Here is a 25,322-nt window from a genome sequence, read left to right as displayed (position 1 = left end):
ACCCAAATATCCTTTTCGTAAAACTCTCATATTGACAATACAATAGTTGATAATACTCACTATAAATAGATTGTTGATACTCTTCAAGATCTAACACTAACCAAGCCTGAGATAGCATTTGCAATTAAAAAAGCTTGCCATAAGATACATTCCCAAACTCTGATAATTGGGGGGCCCTGAAATAATTGCTTTCGTATCTTAATGGAAGAATACCTTATGGTTTGCTTATATATATGGAAAATGTGACTTACTTATCAATGCTTTCAGTGAATTGGATTGGGCAGGTGATTGGACAAATCAAAAATCAACAAGAACATATCTAATTTTTCTTGGAAATAATTTAGTATCCTGGAGCTCTAAAAAGCAATCCTCATCGCTAGATCAAGTGCAGAATCTAAATATAAATAACTCGCCAATGCAAATACTCAAATACTAGGGATCCAACGATTGCAAATAGAACTTAGATTTACATCTGATTCATTGCCAATCTTTTGGTGCGAAGAATCCTATCTGGCAGCAAATAATTTTTTTGACTGAAGCTCATAAAAATAAATTTATCACTTGGTTGGGGAACAAGTAGCTGCCAAGGTACTCTGTATACATTTCATTGACAGTGAACATCAACTAACTTATGCTCTAACAAAAACACTTTGAAAATCTAGTTTTGTGTATTTCGGGGGCAAGGTCAACTTTGTCCTCACCGCCATGGTCTCGAGGGGGTTATTGAGGAGTTAGACTGGCTGTCTGCAAGAGGCCAACCAAACAGACTTATTATAAAATTATAGCAAGAAGTTGGCTGTACCCTATGTTTGCTAAAGAGATCTAATGGTTAGGAAAAGATAGACGGATAGGATAACACATAGATGGGGAAGATAGACGGCTAGGATCAAATGTAGACTGGACCCTTATAACTATAAATACCAACTATATTCTATAAATACCAACTGATGTACATATTAATATTTTGTGGAAATCCTCTCTCTCTATGTATGTGTTCAACAGTTCTGGGTTGGATTTATTGAAACTTGGGGCACTCCCGGGCAAAGTGCCCCGGTCTACCGCACTGGAAGCAGCTTCCGCCGCCGCCCCGTCCGAGCTGGCAGTCCCTTGCCAGGTGGCCAGCCAGCCCCCAACAGTAACAAGCCCCAGATCCGCCGCCAGCTCGGCCACAGTCCCTCGCAAGGTGACCTGTCCGGCCATAGTTGTAACACGCGGCGCCACCTAAGCCGCCACGCGGGCAGTCTCTCGCCACGTGGCCGCCCTCTCCGCAGTTGTAACAGGCGGGCCCACCGCCGCCAGGGCCGGTGACGTGGACGGCCTTCCTGCGGCCGTCGTCGCCGTGCTCGACTTCGAACTCCACCGCTTTTCCGTCGGTCAAGACGCGAAAGCCGTCCGTCCGAATGGACGTCTGGTGGACGAACACGTCGTCCCCCTCGTCATCCGTCTTGATGAACCCGAAACCCTTTTGCCCATCGAACCAGCTCACCACCCCCCTCCGCCGCCCCCCTCCGCCATGGCTCTAACTTCGCGCTTCTCCTCCCCCCAAGAAGAAGAAGAAGAAGAAGAAGAAGAATAGCTAAAACTTCAAGATCGGACGGTCCCAGATTCGCCACGTTTCACGATCGAGGGGGGGGGGCAAGTGTACGTTGCATGCGGGCCTTGCATTAGATCGTTGCCCAAATGGCGACTATGGGACTGCGGACGGTGTGGTTACTGCCGTCGTCTTCCCAGACGAGCGCGCCGTGCCGGACCTGGCTCGGTCGGAGGCGCGCCAGAGGCCGGACGGTGAGCTCGAAGCGCTGGGTCTGGCCCTTGCCCTCGAACACAAGGACCTGAGGGGCGACTCTGATGAGGAGTCCCGTCACCGGAGCCACCCGAGCCCGGTACGTCCACCGCCCGTCGGCGACGTTGGTCAGCGTCCTCCCGAATCTCCGGACCGCGGCCGGCCCCTCCCCCGGCCCGAACACGGCCATGAAAGACGGGTAGTTGACGTCCGGCGACGCGCCCGCGCAGCCCGCGGCGCGGGATCTGGTCACCGCTAGGATCTGCTCCCGCGTGTAGTTCATGGCGCAGAGCAGCCCGACGTAGTCGCCCGGCGCGGCGTCGTAGACGAGTCCGGGTTCCAGGGCGCGGTTCGGGCTGAGCTGGCCGGCTCCCATGGCGAGGGGCGTGGCGGGTCGGGCGGCGGAGTCCAGGTCCTTGACGGGCTGGCCCGCGCTGTCCTGGGCCGCGGCGGTCGTCATCATCGCGGACCGGATGGCGGCCGGGGTCCAGCCGGGGCGCGCCGCCTTGAGCAGCGCCGCCACGCCGGCCGCATGCGGGCACGCCATGGACGAGCCGGAGAGGAGATTAAACGGGCTGTACAGATCCCGGGAGCCCGTAGCCGCGGTCCGGACCGCCGCGGGCCAGGCGGCGAGGACGAGCGAGCCGGGGGCCATGACATCGGGCTTGAGCACGGCGGGGCAGGCCGAGCCGGGGCCCCTGGACGTGTAGTCCGGCACCGCCGGCGCCGGCGGCACGCCCAGCGTCGTCCGACCCGACCCGAACCGCGCCGTCGGGGCCGCGCTGGCTCGCATGTAACTGACCAGGGCCCGGCCCTCCAGCGGCCCAACGATAACCCCCGGGAAGGAGAACCGTATATCGTTCTCGGAGAAGGCCCCCCCGCCTGAGACCACGAAGACCCCCCCCGCGACCCCGGCGGCCGCCGCCCTGTCGATAACAGCGCCGACGCTCCCGTTAACGTGGCAAACGACGATCTTGCCTCTCCCCGGGCTCAACCGCGAGCTCTCCTCGCAACCCCCCCCCGAGACCATAGCCAGCGGCTCGCGAACCGCGGCTCCGGTCCCCGGGTAGAGCGACGCGCCGGAGATAACGGCGCCGTTTCCTAACGTTAGACTGACGGAGAAGCCCCGGTCAACGGTGCCGGCTCCGACGGTCAACAGCCAGGGGGCGGCGTTGTGGAGGAGGCCGGCGGACGGACCGCGGTTCCCGGCGGAGGCGGCGACGAAGATTCCCCTCTCGGCGGCGGCGAAGGCGCCGACCGCGACGGGGTCGTCGTATAACGGGACGCCGTCGAGGCCCAGGGAGAGAGACAGAACGTCGACGCCGTCGGCGATGGCGGCGTCGATGGCGGCGAGCACGTCGGAGGCGAAGGCGGCGCCGTCCCAGAGGACCTTGTACGCGGCGAGCCGGGCCCGCGGCGCGGCCCCGCGGGCCGTGCCGGCGGCGTAGCCGAAGAAAGACGCGCCGCCGGCGAAGTTCCCCGCCGCCGTGGACGACGTGTGCGTTCCGTGGCCGTCATCGTCGCGGGGGGAGTATTCCGTCGCCGTCGTCGCGCCCGGGGTGCCGGCGAGGTAGCCCTTGTTGAAGAAGCGGGCGCCGACGAGCTTACGGTTGCAGACGGAGGAGTTGAACTCGCAGGCGCCGCGCCACCGGGCCGGGACCGGGCCCACGCCGGTGTCGCCGAAGCTCGCGCTCTCCGGCCAAACGCCGCTGTCCACCACTCCGATGATGACGTCATCGCCGTGGCGCGCCGCCGGCCAGAGCCCGGCGGCGGAGGTCAGGCCGAGGAAGTCCACCGTGTGGGTCGTGTCGGCGCGCAGGACCGCGTCGCGGGTGCAGGAGAGGAAGCCCGGGGTGCGCTTCAGCGCGGCCAGCTCCGCGCCGGAGAGCCGCGCGCTGAACCCGCGGGCCGCGTGGCTGTACACGTAGACTATGTCGTCGGCGGCGGAGAGCGCCGCCTCGTACCAGCCGCGGTGGTCTGAGAACGGCATTGGCATGGCGGAGGGGTCCACGTGGACGATGTACGTTGACCGCGGGTCAACGTCGGCGGAAGTCAGACGCAGAGACGCGGCGGCGAGGAGGAAGAGGACGAGCTTCTTCTCCGCCGCCATGAATTGGAAAGTTTGAAGCTCGAGAGAGAGAGAGAGAGAGAGAGAGAGAGAGAGCTGGAGAGGGTGGAGCTTGGATTGAGGTGACAGTTAAAGAGGAAGAGCCTGTGACTTTCTCTTGTCGGGCGCGCGTGTGGGGACGAAGAAGACGACGAGTTCGCGGAAGAGCACGGAGGAAGACGACAGCTGGGGCTGACTCTTCGTTACGTCCTCGGATGGCACGAGCTTCGTCCCACCCCGTCCCGTCCATGTGGTAAAAACTTGATTTTACTCTTGTTTCTGTGCATGAAATTGATTAAAAGTGATCTTAATGGGACTTCCCGGCCCTTTCGACCCCAGCGGGAGAGCCCATTAAATTAGCTTGTGGGCCGGGCCCAAAAATCAGGCTTCCAGCCGAAAAAAAAGAAGAGAATTTTTGGTTAGAGGGACTGCGGAGACCCACTCTCATGCAGGAAGCTACGGCTGCAGCAGGATCTTGAGGTGCTGGAAGAGGACAGGAGGGCGGGAGGGGTGACGTCACTCCGACGGCGCGCTGCCAGCGCGGCGGCGCCGTCATCCACGGCGGCGGCAAAGTCGCGCTGCACCAGGTCAAGCCCCTCGTGGAGCGCCACGAGGACCTGCCGCATGGACGGCCTCGCCTTGGCTTCGCCACGCGTGCACCGCTCTGCGACGGGGATGACCGTTCGCAGCTCCTCCATCTCAAAGGAGTCAACGGTCGTGATGTTGACCAAGTCCAGCGGCGCCGTATTGGCCACCCAGCGCCGTCGAAACCACTCGACCAGGTTCTGGTCATAGTCAATGGCCCGTCGCCCGCTGACCAGCTCCAGCAGGAGAACCCCGTAGCTGTAGACGTCGCACTTCTCGGTCAACTCCCGGGTCAACACATACTCCGGGTCAACGTAACCTGAGTCAAAAAAGGATATAAGTCAATGGGAACGAGATTAAAAAGTCAACGATAATAGGATGGGCCCACACCAGGGGTTCCATGAACGTCAGTATGAACCTGCTCTCCGCCACCTCTGGAAACAGTTGCGAGACCAAAGTCGGCGACCTGAAGAATTATTAATAATCAATATTAGCAATTTACTACCGCAGAACAGTAAGTTAGTATATTTTTTTAATTAAAGATTACCTTGGCCCTGAAGTTGGCGTCCAGCAGAATATTACTTGGTTTGATATCTCCGTGGCACAGAGGAGGATCACAGTAGAAATGCAAATACTCCTGCCAGAAACCAATTTTAATGGAGTAAAGGGAAGTCGAGTATTCGAGTTAATGGAAATTACCAGTGCATTTGCCACGTCGAGGGCGATTTGAATCCTTCTTCGCCAAGTTAGTGTTCTTCCCGAGGCTGCAAAATGTAGAGAACTTTCCTATTAGAAATACGGGGCGGGAGCATTTTCTTTTCCGCGGTGAAAAAAGCAAACATGGATGGTGGGTGGGTACTTGAGAGAAGATGATCTTTCAAGCTCCCTTTTTCCATGTACTCGTAGATGAAGAACCTGGGGAAAATAACTTAATTCGAGTAAACCTGGAGAAAATAATTTAATTCGGGTAAATCTGATGAAAATGAATTTATGCGAATAAACCTGGGGAAAATGATTCATTTCGAGTAAAGCTATGAGAAAATAATTAAATTTGAGTAAACATGGGGAAAATGATTTAATTCGATTAAACCTGGGGAACATGATATAATTCAAGTAAACCTGGGAGAAAATAATTTCATTCGAGTAACAATGGGGAAAATAATTTAATACGATTAAACCTGGGGAAAATAATTTAATTCTATTTAACCTGGGAAAATAATATAATTCGAGTAAACCTCCAAAAATGATCGAATTCGAGAAAACCTGGGGAAAATGATCTAATTGAGATGATTTAAATCCAGTAAACCTAGGGAAAAAGATTGAATTTGAGTAATTCGACATGTGTGATCACTGCAATTACCTCTCATGCCGGGTAGTGCAAAAGCCCCTCAAGGAGACCAGATGGCGATGATGCAGTCTTCCGAGAAGCTCCACCTCTCTGGAAAAATCCCTCTCCCCTTGCTCCAGAAATTTGTGAATCTTCTTCACCGCAACCACTAAACCGTTGCTAAACTCTGCCTTGTACACTGTCCCGAACCCGCCCCTCCCAATTTCGTTAGTAAAATTCTTTGTCGCTTTCTTGATTTCCTTGTAAGAGAACCTATGAAATATTGGCGCTGGACCTGAAATTTTATATAACAATAAAGTTTTTAATCAAGAGAAAAATAACAATAAATTATTATGTTTTTAATAAAGTTTTAATCGTAATCTGCGGTGAGTTCAAATCCTAGATATATTCGGTCATAATCTTGTTCACATAATTATGATTAATTCTCATATTATAATTTCAGTACGATTTTTCAAATTGAAAACTATTGGCACGAGCGAAGGTTAAAAAATCTGATTTCATTTATTCTAGTTAAAGGGGTGTGATTAAATAAGGTATTTAAAAGCAATTTAGCTCTTGGGTGCCAATTTCATCTTAATATGATGACCCTCACATGGAAAATTCTCCTACGACCCAAGATAAATCATGAAAATATTAAATTAAAAGTATGATCTTTGCTCCCCTTGTTAGCTTAATTAATAAGAGTAAATGGACGAACCTTCTGGAAATTTTCGAACGCTTAGGGTTGGTAAGCCATGCCACGAAGAAACATCACCGGGATCTTTCCCATCCTCTAATTCTCTGCTCTTTCGACGAATTAGTAGTATCATGAACACAAGGAGCAGCATCGCCGTGGCCGTAATTCCGAGACAGATCATTGGAATCAATTTCAAGCCATGATCCTTGTACCCCAAAGACACACTATTTGGATGGAATGATTCCAGCGCTGGAGGAGTAGACAATGGTGACGACGATTGATTGGACGGCCCTACAGCAACAATTTTAAATTGAGTATAAGTGAATTTTGAAATAGTTGATAAATTATCCAATGAAGAACACACATATCGATTAAGAAATTATTAATCGAATAATTCAACTACCGACTTTCTTATCCATGCCAATTTAATGGTCTCCCAAGAAAAATAAAAAGTACAAAGATGGTTTAGAAAATTACCTATCTGATAATTTATCCGATGTACAACACCCATATCCACAATTAAATTCTCGTTACAGTTCTTTTCATAAAAATGCACCTTTTCTTTCATCTAATGAATGCGTTTGCAACGGCAAAACACATTATCCTTGTTTCGACAAGTGATCCATCATCATAAGTTACCCACTTAGCGGTCAGTATCACCATCAGCAATAATTTCGTTTACTATGGTGAGCTGCTTTCTTCTAAGTTCACCGATAAACAAATTATAAAATATACAGTCAAAAATTCAGCTAAAAGAAACAGAAGAGAGAAAGGAACCATACCTAATGGAAGAACAAAACCCTGAACACTGAAGAAACAGCTGGCGATATCAATGATGGACGCCCCGTCTTCTTGATTGACGAGCGCTACGTAGGCAGCATTACGGCACATACTTAAAGTAACATTATCACGAACTCCGCTGAGCCGGCGAAGATATAAGATACCCGAGTTGACACATCTTCTGCAACTGGCTTCCATGGTTAATGGCGGCTTGCAGTTCTCCGAAACTTCGTCGAATTTCTGAGATTGAAGCATTTCCATCACTGTTTCCCGTCCTTCACATGGATAGTTGACCAGAAGTTTAGTTCCCAGCCCACAGAACACCGTCGCCGAAGGAGGAATTCCGTAGAATTTCAAAGTTTCTGATATGGATTGGAGGCAGATCTCCGAAAATGCGGTCGGAATTCCCAATTTGCCGGTAGAAGTTGCATAGCGGGCGACGGCGACGGCGACGAACGCGTTAATTTGCCGGCAGCAATTCGCTCTCTGGTTGTCATTGGAGCAGAATGAAGCTGCGATAGAGAAGTTCGACCACCCCAAGTCGAGGGGACAATCTGCATTGGAACAAAGACAACGAAGAACAGCCGCTTCGATCAAACAAGTTGAAAGGATTTGATCCGGTGATCAAAGCTTGCAAGTCCCCGGTTTCCATATGAATTTCTAAGGAATATATCATCACTTGGTTCTGAATTAGAAGATCGCCAAAATCTTGATTCGGACGAAATGGGTGAGAAACTACGGTTTTGAGGCATAGAAATTCAGAGGGGCGGAACTCTGAGAGCAGAAGTGAGCAGATGTAGTAGAGTGTGAAAGAGAAAAAACTCCGGAAAGGAGAATAAGAAAGGAGAGAGACTGAACCTGAGGCGGCCGACAGAGAACAATGGGACCCAACGACAAAGATCGCCACGATAACCAGCAATTCAACGAACGATCCCCGCATGTCCGCGCAAAAATCTTCTCAACAAGCTTCAGATCAACGTTTCCGACGCCTGCCGAGTTCAAACTCACGCTCGATTCTGCCTCGCCGGCGTTGCTATTTCCGCCGGATCGGAGATCCGCAGAATCGCCAGCTTTCGCACGCCAATTGCAAGCACGGATTCGCCTCCCGATGGGACCCAACCCATTATCTGCGACGGACCCACGCGGCGGAGCAGAAGCCGACAATCTTTCCCCTTTTATCGAGCCCCGCTTGACGAAACAGCGATCTGCGATCTCCAGATTGCATAGCAGATTAATCGTAACTCCAATCTTCTCCTCAATTGAATGAGATGAAAACAATTGCAAAAACCTAGATCAAATCTTGATCGAAGGCCCCACTGTTCAGGTGAGTAACTTTCCTCAGTAAAGGATATCTTGACCGAGAAGATTTCCGCCATGGCAGCTGAGATCGCGTTCAAATCGGCCCCACTCTGACTCCTCGTTCTGGGGAAGGGGATTTCGGAGGAAGACGACGATCCGTCTTCGTTAGAAACTCGCAAATCCCGCTATTTATATAGACTTTGCTAATCCCGCTATTTATAGCTTCTTGAATTAAAAAATTCAAGAAAATAATGTAACTTTATTTGCTGCGATTTATTTTTATGCCCTTGGTAAACTGAAAATAAAAAAGATAGGGGGAGTAAGTTATTGACCCACCGTTGTGCCCGGAAGACGGGACGGATGACGGGAAACGGCATGAGAGGGGACGGGAGGGGACTGAAAGGATCTTCCGCTCAGTCGTCAGTATTTAACATATTTTGTAGAAAAAACCTTGAGAAAATGTAAATATGTTTTACACCTTTTCTCTGGTTTTGTTTGTCCCATGGGGAAGTATCTAAAAATTATTGAGGGAGAAAAGTAACGCTCATGACTTTTGTGGGTTTTCCGGGAAAGAAGAGTTACCTTCCTATAAATTTGAAAAGTTAACGTGGCGTTTCGCGCTGAAAAGGTATCGTCTGCGGCCGTCGAGGAGAGAGTGCGAGCAGAGGAAGGGGTCAATGGCGACTCGACCGAGATCTTCACTCAGTTTGATGGTATGCATTCGTCTTGGCTGGTTTCGCTCGACCGATTCATCATGCTGGATCGGTAATTCTTCCATCTTGTCTCAGAAATTTTCTGTTGTTCTTGCGGCGGCAGTTGGCTTGCTCTTCATCTCCGGAATCTGCGCCGCCAAGGTCTCGCTCTCTTCTATTTCTCGTCTGATATTGACCGACAAATCCATACGATTTGTCAATTATTCACCTGCCTCGATTTTAAGGAATTCGATTCCGCGGAAGAAACATTTATCTGGTCTTAGAATTGATGTCTATTTAGAGAGATTAATAGAGTCAATTTCTGATGGATTGTGCATCACAGATTGGAGAAACCTGCTCCGATGTTATTAATTGCGATTCGGGGCTCAGCTGCAGTCCCTGCGGCGCAGACAGCAGCAAGCGTTGCACGCGCGTCAAGCCATTAGATCCCCAATCCAAGGTTTTAAGCAGCAGACCCGATTTCGAATCCTATTATTCGATCAGTGAATTTAATATTCATTTTCTGGCGCGACCAAACATTCGAAAATCGAGAAGGTGAAGGGATTGCCGTTCAACAAGTACTCATGGTTAACGACGCACAATTCCTTCGCTCTGGCTGGCCAGAGGAGCGCCACAGGCGCCCAGATTATCGCTCCCACCAACCAAGAAGATACCGTCACCGCGCAGCTCAACGTCGGTACATTTCACCTCAACCCATCTTTGATCTCTTATCTAATTGCCAATTATTCCCCTTCTTCGCTGTTAAATGCTTCTAGTATAAAGAAATCCGATTTCGTAGAATAAACAAGTACCGTGCAGAAAATTGTTCAGCTTTGACGACGACACATTCACGCTGTTTCACATTGGATCGTTGCAGAACGGCGTCAGGGGCTTGATGCTTGACTTCTACGACTTCATGGGGGATGTTTGGCTTTGCCATTCCTTCGGAGGCACTTGCTACAATTTCACCGCATTCGTAAGTCTCAACTCCCGGACCGGTAACGATGACGATTGACGAGTCTCCATCCTCTCCGTAATTCGTCTTCGCTATGATGACGGTGGAGATTTTGCCATCGTCTCTCCTCCACTCGTGGGGTTTGAGATGACGATTCTGAATCGTCATCCTCAGCCATCTTGACGCGAAATGATGGATGGCGGCGGTGACAAAACCGTCCTTGTCACACAAGCTCTAGACGATGACGGATGACGTGTTCTGTAGGGGTTTTAGCGCGTCAATCTTGTCAGCGTCAGTGATCCTCTAGCGACGACGACTTTTCGATGACGAACGGTTAACGGGGTACACCAACCGTTACGCCGCCGTTAACGTCAACGAGGGTCGATGACGGAACTTTTTTAATCGACCCACTCGAAGGAGAACGTTCACGCTCGTTGACTTTGTGCCTTCATCATCCTTACGTCAACCACCCGTCAATCCGTCTGGCTCGAGATGTCGATTTTCGTCTTTGCGAGCTAACACTGTCCGTTTCAGAAACTGACCCATCCTGATCTTGACCTTAATCTCGATCTTCATCTTTACGTTTTTCGGTATCTTGAACTCGATTCCATCTTGATCTCAATCTTTGAGCTAGATCATATTCTTGAATTTGATCTTGATCAAGATATTTATCTTTTCAGCAACCGGCGGCCAACGTTCTCAAGGAAATTGGAAGCTTCCTGGAGAAGAACCCTGCAGAGATAATCACCATCTTCATCGAAGATTACGTGAAGAAACCTCGCGGGCTGACCGATGTCTTCGCTGCCGCTGGTCTTACCAAGTTCCTGTTCCCCGCGTCGGGCATGCCCAAGAACGGCGCAGACTGGCCTCGAGTCAACGACATGATTGCCCAGAACGCGCGATTGGTCGTCTTCACCTCGAACCCCACCAAAGAGGCTGCCGAGGGCATCGCCTACACGTGGCGCTACGTCGTGGAGAATCAGTGTACGCTCTCTCTCTCTCTCTCTCTCTCTCTCTCTCTCTCTCTCTCTCTCTCTCTCTCTCTCTCTCTCTCTCTCTCTCTATTCTGGACGTCTGGTCGACAAAGTTGACGTTGACTATTGTTGACAATTGGTCAACAGCGCGTAGACGTTGTTGGTCGTCAACGCAATCGTCAGTGCCACATGTTCGTCGGTTAAAAATTCATCAAAAGGGTCGATGACGTTGGCGTTGACTTGTTTGATGGTTGACATTGACGGACGGCGTCAACCGTCAGTGGAACTCCTCACTGGTTATCACCAACGGTGTTCCTGTCTAGGATTTGGCAGGTCTGCATGATGATTACGCGTGACGTTGGCTGAGTAGGCGACGTTTGTTGAGGACGTCGTCAGCGTCAACGCCAACAATAGTCCAAGTCATCGTTATTGTCACATGTCCATCAATTATAAAGAATCCATCAAGGGTCGATGACGTTGATGTGTGTAGGGTTGATATTATCTTCTAAAATTGATGCAACGGTTGACGCGCCGGTTGACGTGTGCCGGACCTTGATCTTGTGTGTGCAGACGGTGATAAAGGGATGGTGCAAGGTGCATGCCCGAACCGCGCTGAGTCACCAGTCATGAAATCACTGGCTCAGTCACTCGTGCTGGTGAATCACTTCCCCACCCTCGCCAACTCAATTGAATCATGCGTGGATAACTCGGCCCCCCTCATCAGTACCCTCCGCGCCTGCTACAGCCAATCTGAAAAACGCTGGGCCAACTTTTTGGCCGTCGACTTCTACAAGGTAAAGCTTCTCCCGGGGTACACGTGGTCGTTCTGTTCTTTTTGTGTGAATTTGTGCAAATTGTTAGTTCTGTTCAGTTTTCCGAACAGAACAAAAACGAATTCGAACAGAAGATTGCAGAGACCCGCGTGCGGTTCTTTTGTTCGCCTTGTGCGAATTTTGTTCTTTTAAAAAAAAAAGAACAGAACAAAGGCCAAGGCCCTGTGCGGTTCTTTTGCGAGAATTTTTTGTTCTTTTCAAACTAACAGACCAGAACAACCATGTCTATCCCAAGGTGGGGTTCAAGATGGATGACGGATGACGGATGACGGTTTGGACAGACAGAACAGGACCATCCCATTCAGTTCGGTGCTCGTCGTTTCGTCCCATCCCCACCCATAATTCAGGGGTTGGACTGGACGACGGTAATTCACGGTTCAACCGTCTCATCTAAGGCAGGACCTGAAAGGGGTTACAAGGCTTCTACTACTTCGATGATGATGACGTTACAAGTCTGAAAATGTCAACCATCTCAAAGCCAGCGTCATCGATCATCGTCAACGTTGACGAACATCCAACATCGATGTTCGTATCCTTGACTCTCGTTGACGTTGATGTCGTCCTCTACTACTTCTCGACTGTAAAAGTGGATTTGATAACGGGACGGGACCTGAAAGGGGTTTCGTTCCATTTTCCGTTTCGAGGTCAGGACGGTTGACGGGTTGTTATCTGGGTTCAGAGGAGCGACGGGGGGGGGGCTCCGGCGGCGGTGGACGTGGCGAACGGCGGTCTGACCTGTGGCTGTGAGAGTATAGAATTATGCAAGGTAATTAATGAAATTATCTTATTTCTCTGCCACTCGTCCGATTCTAAAGCTTATCCTCTTCCCAGGCCAACGCGACGTTCGGCAGTTGCTATTCAACGCCGGCGCCGAGCCCTGTTAACGTTGCGCCGGAGGCGACGCTGCCGCCGCCGTCTATGGCCGGGGCGGCGCCGCCTCTCTTGAGCTGGAGGCGGGCTATTGCTTCAGTCGTTCTTATATCAACCTTGTCTATTGTGATCGGTGGCGCCTTTTGATGGGTACGTACGACTTCTCTATTTTTATCATGTCTTTCATGGTTTCAATAATTCTTAACCACTCTTTGAGATATTTTGTTTTGATCAGTATAGATGTTGTTTATGTGAATAATTCAAAATGAAAATAAGTATTTGGGAGTTTAGTGAACAGTTACTTTATGTTTCTTTGCTCGGTTTTGTTGTTCAAGTCGCTAAATTGTGTGTACTTTGATTAGGTCTCTGCTTCTAGATTTGTATTGATTCTGTGGTGCTAAACCATCTTCGACTCGCTTTCGAATAATATTTATCGTGCCTTTCTGGGTTTTAATAATTATTAGCTTTTCTTTAAGAGAAATTTTGTTTTAGTGCACATTTAAAAGATATGAATGGTTACAGTGCGAGAAAAAATCACGATGAGAATAATTATTTGAGAGATTGAATGAACCGTCAGTTTAGGTTTCTTTGGCTGGTTATTGTTGTTCACGTTACATATTTTTTTGAGCTTTGAGTATTTAAGTGCTCGTATATTTGTGTCGATTTAGTAGTACTGAAACATCATTGATTCGCTTTAGAATAATATTTAACGATGACTAATTATTCATCTCTCCCGTACTATCAGGTTTACGTTGAGGACTGTTTGGTTTTGAAGGTAAACTAGGATGATTTCTCGATGACAAAATATTAAAATTAACAAATAAGAACCAATTTACTTAATAAAATAAACTACATAATTAACAATGTGTGATGGAGTACAATCTGGTGAAGGATAGTCAGGAAAATATTGTCTTCGTACATTTTGTGTGGTCTGCAACACAAAGCAATACACTCATTCCAACGTCTTAAATATTACGTCGCCATTTTGAGATCTACCAAAAACATCAACGTACAACCTTGACTGCATGAAAGTGTCATACAATGAACTCCCTCGTAGAATGTCATGCGTTAATATATGTGCATCATTCTTTAGATTAAGTTGGATATTAATGATTGATTGTTGTGATGTAAGCGACTTGAGGAGATCTCAGCTCTGAGCACTGGTGCTTCACTTGAGCATTTCACTTGAGCATGTGCCCATACATCTTTTATCTCTCTTTTTAATTTAACTCATCAAATCTATCTCTTCCCTTACAATTGACAAGAGCTCTGACTCTGACGAACTGAATTGTAGCAGGTAAAGCATCGAACCACAATGGATAGTACCAACTATATAGTGAACTAAATGGAATATATATTATGTGGGAAGGGGGGTTTGAAAAAAGAGATAGGCCTTTGTATATTATAGAGATTGAGAAAAAATTAAAGTACTAAATAGTCCTTTGTGCACTTCTTTCTCCATCTAAGATAAGACATTTATGAATCCTATGAGTAAGAGCTCTTATGCCAGAGTCTCAATACAACAGTCAGTCTACAAGATGTCGTTGGGGCCTCAAGTCTGGGGAAAATATACACAACAGAGATATGAATTGTCCTGGTTGACGAATAGTATAAGACCATCAAGGGATGTGTACAAACTCGGATAACCCTTTATCTAAGTAGCACCATTTTCTATACTTAAGAATCTCTACATAAATGGTTATTTGATCAAACTTTAAAATTATATGAGTAGGAGTAGATAGGGTTATTTAATTTGGACATCTTTATATATTCATCATAACATTTAAAGATAAGAGATCATCGTTGTACAATCTCAACATAATTTATTCATTATTTTGAGTATATTCAAACTTTGATATAAACATATCTAATGAATAAATAAGAATATGATTCATATTAATGAAGCCAAAAAAGATGTGAATGTGTGGTGCCTATTATGCCATATGATTCCAACGAGATATCTCAAAACACTTGTGATGGACTGAGGTATGCTTTATATTTATAACGATGTTGCTTGTCTCTGTGTTAACCCATCATCTTTAATCAATTATCACAATACAATATCATTGGGGTACATACAATAAATTTAAACTCTTGAAAAATTGCTCGTGAATACGTTATTTGTCACAAATTAGTTGAAATAACCATTAAGATAATTTTAACTTTAGCTGTATCCATGGTATTCCTTGTGACAAGGTTTCCTCCCAAGGTACATATAATATCTCGAAGATATTTAGGATATCCTTTGTTACTTGCTTGTCCAAATCTGAATATGTTTGAACTCAGAGATGCCAATGGTGCTTTTGTACAAGTCCCCATCTTGGAGAAAATTTTGAAGTATGATATCAGAAGAAAACCTCCCAGCCAATTATACATTGTTAATATGTGGAGTTAAAATAGAATGAATAATTCAAAGATAGCAGATGTTCATAGTGTAAAACTTCATTGTTTGAGAAAGTGTTATATTGTATCATCTCTCTCCTCAACATTGTCTAGAATTCGTTTCTTCAGCCAGTTCGTGGTTGTCAATTATTCAATCAACAATTATCTTTCTCCCTATAATTACAACGCAGAAAAAATATTCTCTCCATTAGAATGTAAAGCTATACTAATTCCTTCTATTTTAACTCCACATATTAACATACCATATCTATTCTTCTCTCCCAACTTAATATTATTGATATCATAATACTATTGCCCTTGTTATATCTATCTAGCTTGCCCTATTATAACACATTACAGCTATTATTAGCCATATTATCATCTTATTCCCTCTCCTTTTGGCTCAAACATTAGATCCACATCTAAACACCAGTCATCGCAGATATGACCTCACTCACCACTACGCTACGTTTTATTTAATAAAAAAAATTAAATTTACAATGGCATCAAAATTATATAGCAAATTTTTCTTCCTCACCTGCCCAGATAGTGAATTAGCATTTAGTTTTAGAACCACATACTTGTTGGTGAATTCATTGACAGGTATAGTGAATAACTGAGCAATAATACTTTTATTCACACAGAAGTTATTCAAGGAAAATGTATTTAAGGAAATAGATGAGCAAATGTATAAATAAAATGATGTCTCCATGAACATTGAAGCGATAACAATTTTCTACTTATCCACGCCAATGTTTATAGATAGTGAATTTCTAAAAGGTGTCATAATGGTTGATTTTTTTCAGTTCTGACTATTAAGAAAGTTCCAATAATCGATTGCAAACCAATGATAACTTATTGAAAAGAACATAGTCAATAATGTTGATGAGATAATTAGATTAATAACAAGTGGTGAAAGAGTATCATGTTGAAAAGAGGGTTTCCAATTACTAGTTTTGTATTGTTGACACTACTGCTGATGATTTTGACACGTAGTGAGATTAATGATGTTGCATTAAAAATATATACACATCAAAGGGAGGATTACTAAAATATGATTTCACACTGGTGATTAATGAGGAGACCATTGTTGATGATTTTTAAAAATTCATCTCTCATCAGTTTTAGACGACACAATAAATCCCCTAAATAATCTTGGTTTGATTCAATGGAGATCTTAACAAAGATAGGGTTCAGTTCTATAATGATGAAGTCCTGAAATATTTATAGCATGTGATAGAGAGAAATATGACGGTCAGTAAGTAATAAACATTAATATAAAAGAGGTACCTAGGTAATGTCCAAAATTACACCCAAGTAAAAAAACATGGGAAGTGTGTTAGAGTTATAATTTCCCTTATCTCTGTTTTGACTAAAGAAATCAACAAAAAATAAAAAATACACATTATTGAAGTCATGGATATTCATATTTTATATCAACAAAAAATTTCCATTATTAGATTGTACCTCAAATTATCTTGCTTTATTAAGTCAACATACTAGATCATTCCCAAGCCTAAATAGGTGAGTTTTGACGAACTAAAGCCAAAAAAAATATTATATCCATTTAACATTGAAGACTTTCCAACCCATGGAATTAGTCTTGAATGGTATCATCTGGCTCCATTTTGGTCAACAAATTCTTGGTCGTCTCTCATGTTATTGACTCTGCCATGCCATGTTCTGATAACATGAATAGGAATAAGTCTGTCTTATTGTGCCTATAACACACTGAACTTATTTCACAGGATATCAAGGTTTATATGGTCATGTAAAAGTATCATATTATGCCATTTATTTAAGGAGATTAGACCTTAAACCATTCAATAATTTTGCATTATATTATATAAAAAAGGATGATATCTGCTGTCACCTAATTCTATTGTACTACAAATTGTACATCCCAAAAGTACACCCTAATATAGAAATACTTACATCTTGACACCTCCATCCCATTTTCATCACTTTGCTGATGTCAAAATCTTGCAAATATTATGAATACAACATTCCAAAATGCTTTACTCAAAATAGTGAATGAAAAATTTACCTCAGATGCTTCCTTGTGACATCATAAGGAGTAAATGGGCAATATATCAAAGTGGCGGATAGTCTTCAGCATAGTTCTGGATAGTCCGGGTCGTGGATGATGAACGGGACGGGATGAATTTCGTCCCGTCCGATGTCCGGATTCAGTGTAGGGAAGAAGGACGGGACAAATTTTCGTCCGACGCTACGAAAACCGTCCCGTCCAGTCCTCCGGGGACGAATTTTCATCCCATCCTGGTAAAAAACCACCCCATCCCTCATCCCGGACGAAAAAAAACTATTTGATATTTTTAATATATTAATGTAGATTTTAAAGTTTTTTAGGGAAATATGGAGGAGAGAGAATCCAAATGGACATATGAACAATTATTTCTGAGCGGCATCAGTTTGCACACGCGAAAAATAGAGGTACTTTGATGCAAATTATCATAACGAGGCCATGTGGCTACATCTCAACCTGCAGATGTGAATTTGGTAGTCTTTCATCCACATTCGTCGGTGCATCGTCCGAAACCACCGGACGGGACTGTTTTCGTCCCATGGGACGAAAACAGTCCCGTCCGGTGGTCACTGAGACGAATTTTCGTCCAGAATTTCGTCCATACCATTGGACGGGACGATTTATTCGTCTAGGGACGAAAAATCGTCCCGTCCGCGTCCGTGAACCCTTCAGCCCTAGTTGGGCCTGTTTACTTATCTGCTAGCTTTGATAGGCACTGTTAAAATATCGCACCATCTCTCTCTCTAGTCTCTCTCTCTCTCTCTCTCTCTCTCTCTCTCTCTACGCTCGATCTTTCCCCGGCCCCATCTCCTTCCTCTTTCCAACATCTTTCCATTTCCAGATCTTCTCTATCTCCAGTACCGAGATTTTAGGGCACCGAAGGCAGCTCAGTGTATTTCTCCTACGAACCCTAATTTTGATTCGTCGTGGAGTTCGTCATTTAGTATGCCTTTTAGTTGTTGTTAACCTATTCTTCCTCCTTTTGTATTTTCAGATTCTGGGTTCTCTATTTGAGCTTGTGATTGTCTGAAAGTGACTGACGATGTCTGAGGCTTCCAAAGTTATTCATGTTCGCAACGTCGGGTCCGAGATTTCTGATGTTAGTTCTTCCTTGCACCAATCGGTATTCGGTTTGACCTGGTGGCAAGTCCGTGAGATTGAACTCATGCCCACTTTTCTCTTTGTAGAATGATTTGATTCAGCTGGTCCAGCCTTTTGGCGTTGTTACTAAGTTGGTGATGTTGCGGGCTAAGAATCAGGTGATTCGCTCTATTGTTCTATGTTATTCGCTGTGCACTTTAAGCTGATTGAAATGTCGTTTATTCTCTCTAGGCTCTTCTACAAATGCATGATGTAACCTCTGCCGCGACGGCACTGCAGTATTACACGAATCTGCAGCCCAATATTAGGTAAGGTTATTTTCCTGCACAGGGGTATTGATATTTTTGTCTTTTGAACTCACGAAGCTCTCTCAAAGAAAGTTTTTAAACGGGTCTTGGTTTTGTTTTAACAGGGGGAGAAATGTGTATATGCAATTCTCTTCTCATCAAGAACTGACAACGATGGATCAAAATCAACAAGGGGGAAAAGAGCAGGTTGGTGTTTATTTCATTTCCTTGCCTGTAAATTATGTTACTGAGGTACTTCTAGCTATATTTCATTATTTTTTAACTTATTTTTGCAAAGGAGAACTCCCTGGGAACTCTAAAAATCATGATGTTTGTCAACCCTTTGTCAGATCGTTTTTCTCAATGCAGAATAATTAGTTTAATTATAATCAGGCAGATATTATATGTCTACATTAATATTTGGTGTGGTCGTTGTGATCCCACAACGCATATAATGGTCATATTTCTCTATTTCTTCCTTAATCTCTAATCAATGGATGCAAACTTTACTTATTATACAAAAAAATATTATCAGAAGTTATTTAGGTAGTAAATAATGGGAAAATCACAAGTTTTCTCGATTTCCCTTATTACTGTCAAGTATTGTGGAGGTAGGGAATGAGGGAAGCGATGTTAATTTTGTTATGACCCTTCCTTTCTCTCTCCCCCCATTGTTTTATTATGAGTAGTGTTCACTGTCCTCAAGGACAATGACGAGTCATGTTGTCTCCATCATTAGTCCTAGACAGGATGATGATGGCTATGAGGATAATGATACAACATCGTCATCGTCTCTCTTCATCATTCATTTGTTAACGGAAGATGATAACAAAAGCGTCATTGTCATTTGTCTGTGGAAGGATGTTGATGATAATGTCGTCGTTTCTTGCTGCGGATGATGACTGGTTTTTGAATGACCATGACAATTTGCGTCGTTTTCCGCTAACACTAATTATGGGCTTTGAATTTTTCAAGAGAAAAACTATTAACATTTTAGACTTTGCATGCCTTTTGAAACTCTCATCTCTCTCTGTCTCTCCCTTTACTTCTTTTACTCCGTTGTTCTGTCCCTCTTTCTGGATCTCGTTCTAAATCTTTGTATAATTCATTCTCTATCTCTCTATATTCATTCTCTATCTTTCTATATTCATTCTCTCTCTTCCTTCTGTCTATGTGCTGGTCTGCTGTTGGCCATTCAGGATTCTCAACCCAACCGAATCCTCTTAGTTACCATTCATCACATGCTCTATCCCATAACCGTGGAAGTGCTGCATCAAGTTTTTTCTCCTCATGGATTTGTGGAGAAGATCGTCACATTTCAGAAGTCAGCCGGTCAGCCTCTTCAAGTCTTCCTCTCTCTACTTTGAACATGAATTTCTGACTTTTTATTTTCTCAAAGTTCCTCGTCTTGGTTTGTTATTTCCATTTTATTTTTACATCTTAATTTATTTTGATTAATTTATTCACATATGTTGAATTCGTATTTCCTTTACCCTCTCGTTGAGAGTCTGATGATTTTTTGCAGGTTTTCAAGCTCTTATACAGTATCAGGCTCGTCACAGCGCTGTTCAAGCACGAGATACATTACAAGTATGTGTCAACTATTGATTCACCCTTGTAAAGTGGAGTTAAGTTTTAGTTTTATTTTGGTTTATGGACTGTTAATTTCTTCATAGGGGCGCAATATTTACGATGGTTGCTGTCAGCTCGATATTCAGTTCTCTAAGTAAGCGCTAATTAACAGCCGACACATGCTTTTTTAATGTTTATGTCAAACATTAATCTCAATAATTTTTGTCTGTTCGGCAATAACTGTTCAGTCTCACCGAACTACAAGTGAACTACAACAACGAGAGGTCTAGGTGCGTTTCTAATGATTTGAAAGATCTAAAATTTCATCTTCATTAAGTGATAACTCTATTTATTTTTCTGTTAATTTACCAGAGATTTTACGAATCCGACCTTGCCGTCTGAGAACAAGAGCAGAGCTTCTCAGGTGAGTCTGGGATTAACTTTATATTCTGTTTCATATTCTTCAATCCTTTTTGTGACTAAATATTCATTTTTTCCTTTTTTTGTTAGTCGGGGTATGGCGACGCTGCTGGGATTTACGGTCTTCAACCACCAGGTGCGAGGGGAGGTACCTTCATTTTTTCCTTTCCTCCGTTTTCTTTATTTATAAATATTTCCCTCATTATCGCCTGACTTTGCATTCCTCTTTGTTTTGCTGTGTTGCTTGCTTCAGTCGGATTCCCACAGGTGGGTCTATTACTATCCAACTTTCCCCAACCTCTTTTAAGTTTCTAATTTTATAATGCCCACTCATTTCTAATCTCTCTGCTGCTTACTTGGTTAGATGGGTAACCCTGCCGCCCTCGTTGCTGCGTTTGGTGGCGGCCTGCCACCAGGCGTCACTGGCACGAACGACCGCTGCACTATCCTTGTCTCCAACATAAACCCTGAAGTAAGAAGAAACCGCCAGAGCTTTTCTCTCTCTCTCTCTCTCTCTCTCTGTCTAGGTTATACATTTTGTTTTGAGGACATGTCTGCATCCGATTGGACCCGTAGGCCCATTAACTTAATGGGTCCATTAATAGATCATAGGCGATTCAATTCAAATATGAAACCCTTACTAAACATCTTCAATTTCTCAGAAAACAGATGAGGATAAGTTGTTCAATCTCTTCTCCATCTATGGCAACATCGTCAGGATCAAGCTTCTGCGCAACAAACCAGATCATGCTCTTATCCAGATGGGCGATGGCTTCCAGGCTGAGCTGGCCGTCCATTTCTTGAAGGTCAGCATCATCATGGTCATATTCATCTTCATCTTTATCTTCGTCATCATGAGTTGGGATGGGAGGTCACTGCTTTGTCGGTAGACCCCTCTCCTTCAATCATCTTTCAGAAAAAAAATCATCATCATCATTGCCGTCATCATTCTTGTTACAGCTAAACTCAAGCAGGTTTCAATTTAAAAATTGAATATGACGTGGAAATCATTCTTGGTGCAATGACAGCAACAGCAATTAGGGGTTTAAAATTAAAACTCGATTATAGTATTACTAGACGATTGTCATCATTGTTCTTGGTGTAGCTTTGATTTTTTATGGGTTGGACTTAAAACCATATCATCGTCACTAAAAAATCATATTCTTTTATATTTGCTGATACTGATACAGATTTTTATATTAGAACTCCGTAATGTGTATATAGTTGAACATCGTTGTCGGTTTCATCATTATGATCAATATTCCTGGATTTTGATGTAAAACTAAATCATCATCATTTTTATGTGAAAACTCTTATCTTATCTGTATGTATCGCCATTCTAGATGCTGTTAACTTTTACGGCTGTAGATGTCGCTCCGTATCTTTAAAAAAGACCGCCATTGTTAAACAATAATTGTTCTTAATGATACAGATGCAGACTTTGATGTGAAATCTCTATTATATTCTTATGCCATTATCATCATCGTCATTGTAATCATGATCACCATTCTTTATGCGGCTAACTTTTTGCCGATGCTGCTATAAAACCATGTCATCGTCTTTTTTAAATCATCGTCCTCTTTGGTGATACTGATTCGGATTTGATATAAAACTCTATTACATGTTGACAAACATCATCATTCTTGGTGCAGCGATACTCTTTCATGGCTTTTCAATGTAAAGATATATCGTCGTCATCATTCTTTGGTCATCTACGTTTAACTGTTTTCAGTGCAGCTCCAATGGATATTAATATGATAATTTTTTGTGTAACAAAAGAGGGTGGAGAAATGAAGTGAATGAATGAATTCTTTTGAATTGATGGCAGGGGGCGATGCTTTTTGGGAAGAGGCTGGAGGTGAACTTCTCGAAGCACGCAAACATAACGCCGGCGCAGGACACACATGAATACTCGGGGTCGAGCCTGAACCGCTTCAACCGCAATGCAGTGAAGAATTACCGCTACTGCTGCGCGCCGACGAAGATGATCCACCTCTCGTCGCTGCCGCAGGAAATTAGTGAAGATGAGATCGTGAGCCACGTAGAAGAGCACGGCACTGTCGTCTCGACAAAGCTGTTCGAAGTAAACGGCAAGAAGCAAGCGCTCGTCCTCTTCGAGACCGAGGAGCAGGCCACCGACGCCCTCGTCTCCAAGCACGCGTCCTCCCTCGACGGCTCCACAGTCCGCATCTCCTTCTCTCAGCTCCAGAGCATTTGAATTTCTTATCTCTCCCGCTTCTTTTCCTATTTATACCTACCTTTACTCTTCCCCTCTTTGATTTGGGCTATGGTGGAGTTTTGTTTTCTTTTTTTTTTCCAAATTAGTCCCTCTTTAATATGCTTTTGACCTCTGACACCCCACTCTTGCTGCCATTTTATTATCACCTTCTTGGAAAACCTTTGCTTGGATGGGTTTTTCTTTTCTCTCTTGCAATTAAAGCATCTGGGTTTCTTCTAATAGTAAAAGATGATAAAATATGGGTTTTACTGATAACCCTCACTTTCCCTTCTATTTATATTTCCCCCCTTTTGAACTGGGTTGTGCTCGAGTTTTGATTTTGCACAGTAGTCCCTGTTTTAATATGTTTTTGACATTTAAGCCCCCAAAAGACTGGCAGAATGCTCGACAAACCAGAAAAGGAAAGCCTGGACTCAATTAGTACCATGAGGTGGAGAAATAGAATCAATCAATGTAGGATTCGTATAGAAAACAATTAGGCCATTGCATGGTAAGATTTATTACTGAATATAGACACAGACAGGACAAGCAGAAAAAGAGATTTCAAGCACATAAAAATATGAAATGTCAGAATGGAAGGATGCCACTTATAATCACCACTATTGCATGAAACAGAGTTCCAAAATCCAGTATTATTTCAATTAAGATACAATACATAAATTCTGAATTATTTTATGCACTGGTAGGTGTGGACGTTAGTGTTTATCTATGAAAATAATCCATAGCATACATGGAGAAAAAAATTGGATAGATGGTAATTTCACTATAAAATTTTCCAGTTTTGCTTGAGAAAAAACTATTGATATTGGTAGACGAAGAACACATTAGTAAGGCCAAAGTCTTGGGGAGGTGAGCTAAGCCTTCCTGCCACGAACTGTGACCCACTATTTACTCAGTGGACTTTGTGTGTGATAGTCCTTTTGCATACGGTTTAGCAGCTAATAGAAATCAACTTCTGTGGGTGGTTAGTGTGCACAAAATCTTGACTCAAGTTTGAGGTGGAGCCAATTTCATGTTGGCTGGGACAGATGTGACAATAATTAGGGTGCTTTCTTCATGCTGGCAATAAAACATGGATGAATATTCCATCACCAAATCAAGTGAATCACATGAGTTGGGATTAAAAAATATCTTATGAGATAAAAGTACATATATGTATATCCATATTGAAAATTAATCATAACAATCTCCCGTTCTTCAATATGCTTATTTTAATTAAATAGTGACCATCGTTACCTTAACAGCTCAAATTTTTCGCTATCTTTCTTCAATATGTTTTCACCAATCTCAATTGTTAGCTGACTCATATAGAACCAAATGGGCGAACACAACCATGAATTATTGCTTCTATCAATCCAATGAATGACTCAGATCAAGTATGAATATGTAGAATGGAAACTACATGACAGGTGATTCATACATGCGTGCTTCCAACACAGTCCCCCGAAGTTGAATGGAATCAACTAAAGGTTGTTTCAGAATGGCAAGATATTGAAGAAGTAATTGATGAATGAAGATAACTAAAAAAATTTCTATTAGTGTTTGAGCAACAAATTACAAATACCCATTCAAATTTCATCATGATTTGATTTATCTTCTTTGATCAGCAGATTCATGAAAGTCCTTTGGTGATAATCCATTCGGGAGTGGATTTACTATCTTGAAGTTTGTGCAAGTATGCACAAAAGACAGAGGCCCATTCTGATATCTCTTTGACAACCAAGATCTTCATGTATATGAGATAAGACTTTGTTAGTATCATGATTTTTGTTGGCTAGCGTAACAGCTTCCTGATTATCAATAGATATTTTATTGTCTTCAAATGCCATAAACCTCTCTAGCTTGTAATAACATTCTACAACCAATTTCCATGATTCCATGCCTCATAACATGATATTAATTCTGGCAGCATAGTGGAAGATACTCTTGTTGGGGAATATATTTGGCCTATAAGTCGACTGCACATTCGACATCTTGATCAATATTTCATACAATATGTTAAATATAATGCACATACGATGTTTATAAATGATGTCAATGAATACATTCGATGACAAGGTGAAATATATTATAAATATTCCTAATATAAATATGTCATAAATATGGTGAGATCATTAAAATATGATTCGTTATCTAAAAAATATATATTATAAATATTCCTATACAGTGGACATTCGAGAAGAACATCATAATACCTATAAATAATATCACTTCTGGTCTTCCTCATATAATGAATATGTTAGATCTTGTAGCCATTTGTATGAAGAACTGGAGTTCTATTTAGATAAAGAGTTCATTGAATTGATTCATATGAATCCCTGAATGGTATTACACTTTAATATCATTCAGGTTGATTCATGTCATGGTTGTGT

General features: G+C 43.7%; 4 protein-coding genes and 1 pseudogene across 12 annotated transcripts; 2 read left to right on the top strand and 3 right to left on the bottom strand.

Moving 5' to 3' along the window:
- Positions 1 to 905: 905 nt before the first annotated feature.
- LOC144710914 (cold shock protein 2-like) lies at positions 906 to 1,665 on the bottom strand. Its single transcript, XM_078584757.1, has 2 exons — positions 1,597 to 1,665; positions 906 to 1,519 (listed from the first exon to the last, which is right to left on the bottom strand). The coding sequence occupies exons 1-2, from the start codon at positions 1,663 to 1,665 to the stop codon at positions 1,016 to 1,018; spliced, it is 573 nt and encodes a 190-aa protein (XP_078440883.1). The 3' UTR covers positions 906 to 1,015.
- Positions 1,560 to 4,096, bottom strand: LOC144710983 (subtilisin-like protease SBT3 pseudogene; annotated as a pseudogene).
- An 89-nt stretch (positions 4,097 to 4,185) lies between these two features.
- Positions 4,186 to 8,719, bottom strand: LOC144710984 (putative receptor-like protein kinase At1g49730). Its single transcript, XM_078584861.1, has 9 exons — positions 8,138 to 8,719; positions 7,282 to 7,833; positions 6,521 to 6,790; positions 5,836 to 6,097; positions 5,335 to 5,390; positions 5,175 to 5,239; positions 5,023 to 5,112; positions 4,866 to 4,941; positions 4,186 to 4,794 (listed from the first exon to the last, which is right to left on the bottom strand). The coding sequence occupies exons 1-9, from the start codon at positions 8,217 to 8,219 to the stop codon at positions 4,310 to 4,312; spliced, it is 1,938 nt and encodes a 645-aa protein (XP_078440987.1). The 5' UTR covers positions 8,220 to 8,719; the 3' UTR covers positions 4,186 to 4,309.
- Positions 8,720 to 9,171: 452 nt separating this feature from the next.
- LOC144710986 (PI-PLC X domain-containing protein At5g67130-like) lies at positions 9,172 to 14,313 on the top strand. Of its 8 annotated transcripts, XM_078584867.1 has the most exons (11): positions 9,172 to 9,291; positions 9,367 to 9,432; positions 9,614 to 9,730; positions 9,826 to 9,963; positions 10,148 to 10,246; positions 10,906 to 11,209; positions 11,770 to 11,993; positions 12,712 to 12,798; positions 12,864 to 13,052; positions 13,648 to 13,677; positions 14,035 to 14,159. In XM_078584867.1, the coding sequence occupies exons 1-9, from the start codon at positions 9,256 to 9,258 to the stop codon at positions 13,047 to 13,049; spliced, it is 1,257 nt and encodes a 418-aa protein (XP_078440993.1). In that variant the 5' UTR covers positions 9,172 to 9,255; the 3' UTR covers positions 13,050 to 13,052; positions 13,648 to 13,677; positions 14,035 to 14,159. The 8 variants fall into 8 exon arrangements, with proteins under 8 accessions (XP_078440993.1, XP_078440996.1, XP_078440994.1 ...); XM_078584870.1 differs by lacking the exons at positions 13,648 to 13,677; positions 14,035 to 14,159 and adding an exon at positions 14,200 to 14,313; XM_078584868.1 differs by lacking the exons at positions 13,648 to 13,677; positions 14,035 to 14,159 and adding an exon at positions 14,197 to 14,303.
- A 3,748-nt stretch (positions 14,314 to 18,061) lies between these two features.
- LOC144710985 (polypyrimidine tract-binding protein homolog 3-like) lies at positions 18,062 to 23,032 on the top strand. Of its 2 annotated transcripts, none has more exons than XM_078584863.1 (15): positions 18,062 to 18,223; positions 18,326 to 18,430; positions 18,519 to 18,590; positions 18,664 to 18,740; positions 18,845 to 18,926; positions 19,919 to 20,051; positions 20,245 to 20,309; positions 20,396 to 20,445; positions 20,540 to 20,581; positions 20,664 to 20,715; positions 20,802 to 20,847; positions 20,965 to 20,978; positions 21,076 to 21,183; positions 21,374 to 21,517; positions 22,540 to 23,032. In XM_078584863.1, exons 2-15 carry the CDS (start codon positions 18,374 to 18,376, stop codon positions 22,927 to 22,929), a joined length of 1,332 nt encoding a protein of 443 aa, XP_078440989.1. In that variant the 5' UTR covers positions 18,062 to 18,223; positions 18,326 to 18,373; the 3' UTR covers positions 22,930 to 23,032. The 2 variants fall into 2 exon arrangements, with proteins under 2 accessions (XP_078440989.1, XP_078440988.1); XM_078584862.1 differs by having other exon boundaries at positions 20,802 to 20,859.
- Positions 23,033 to 25,322: the final 2,290 nt, after the last annotated feature.

This window comes from Wolffia australiana, chromosome 13 (genome assembly GCF_029677425.1).
Source record: "Wolffia australiana isolate 7733 chromosome 13, ASM2967742v1".
Taxonomy (NCBI): domain Eukaryota; kingdom Viridiplantae; phylum Streptophyta; class Magnoliopsida; order Alismatales; family Araceae; genus Wolffia; species Wolffia australiana.
Note: the sequence above shows the minus strand (reverse complement) of the source record. Positions and strands in the feature narration are given on the sequence as shown.

What these genes read in the sequence shown, in the direction of transcription:
- LOC144710914 (XM_078584757.1), bottom strand. Translation starts at nt 1,665, where the DNA reads ATGCAAGGCCCGCATGCAACGTACACTTGCCCCCCCCCCTCGATCGTG. An exon ending in AACGTGGCGAATCTGGGACC is followed by an intron (nt 1,520 to 1,596) that starts GTCCGATCTTGA and finishes GCGCGAAGTTAG; the next exon opens with AGCCATGGCGGAGGGGGGCG.
- LOC144710984 (XM_078584861.1), bottom strand. Translation starts at nt 8,219, where the DNA reads ATGCGGGGATCGTTCGTTGAATTGCTGGTTATCGTGGCGATCTTTGTC. An exon ending in GGGTTTTGTTCTTCCATTAG is followed by an intron (nt 6,791 to 7,281) that starts GTATGGTTCCTT and finishes TTGTTGCTGTAG; the next exon opens with GGCCGTCCAATCAATCGTCG. An exon ending in TGACGTTCATGGAACCCCTG is followed by an intron (nt 4,795 to 4,865) that starts GTGTGGGCCCAT and finishes TTTTTGACTCAG; the next exon opens with GTTACGTTGACCCGGAGTAT.
- LOC144710986 (XM_078584870.1), top strand. Translation starts at nt 9,256, where the DNA reads ATGGCGACTCGACCGAGATCTTCACTCAGTTTGATG. An exon ending in CCGTCACCGCGCAGCTCAAC is followed by an intron (nt 9,964 to 10,147) that starts GTCGGTACATTT and finishes GGATCGTTGCAG; the next exon opens with AACGGCGTCAGGGGCTTGAT. An exon ending in CTACGTCGTGGAGAATCAGT is followed by an intron (nt 11,210 to 11,769) that starts GTACGCTCTCTC and finishes TTGTGTGTGCAG; the next exon opens with ACGGTGATAAAGGGATGGTG.
- LOC144710985 (XM_078584862.1), top strand. Translation starts at nt 18,374, where the DNA reads ATGTCTGAGGCTTCCAAAGTTATTCATGTTCGCAACGTCGGGTCCGAG. An exon ending in AATCTGCAGCCCAATATTAG is followed by an intron (nt 18,741 to 18,844) that starts GTAAGGTTATTT and finishes TTGTTTTAACAG; the next exon opens with GGGGAGAAATGTGTATATGC. An exon ending in ACAAGAGCAGAGCTTCTCAG is followed by an intron (nt 20,716 to 20,801) that starts GTGAGTCTGGGA and finishes TTTTTTTGTTAG; the next exon opens with TCGGGGTATGGCGACGCTGC.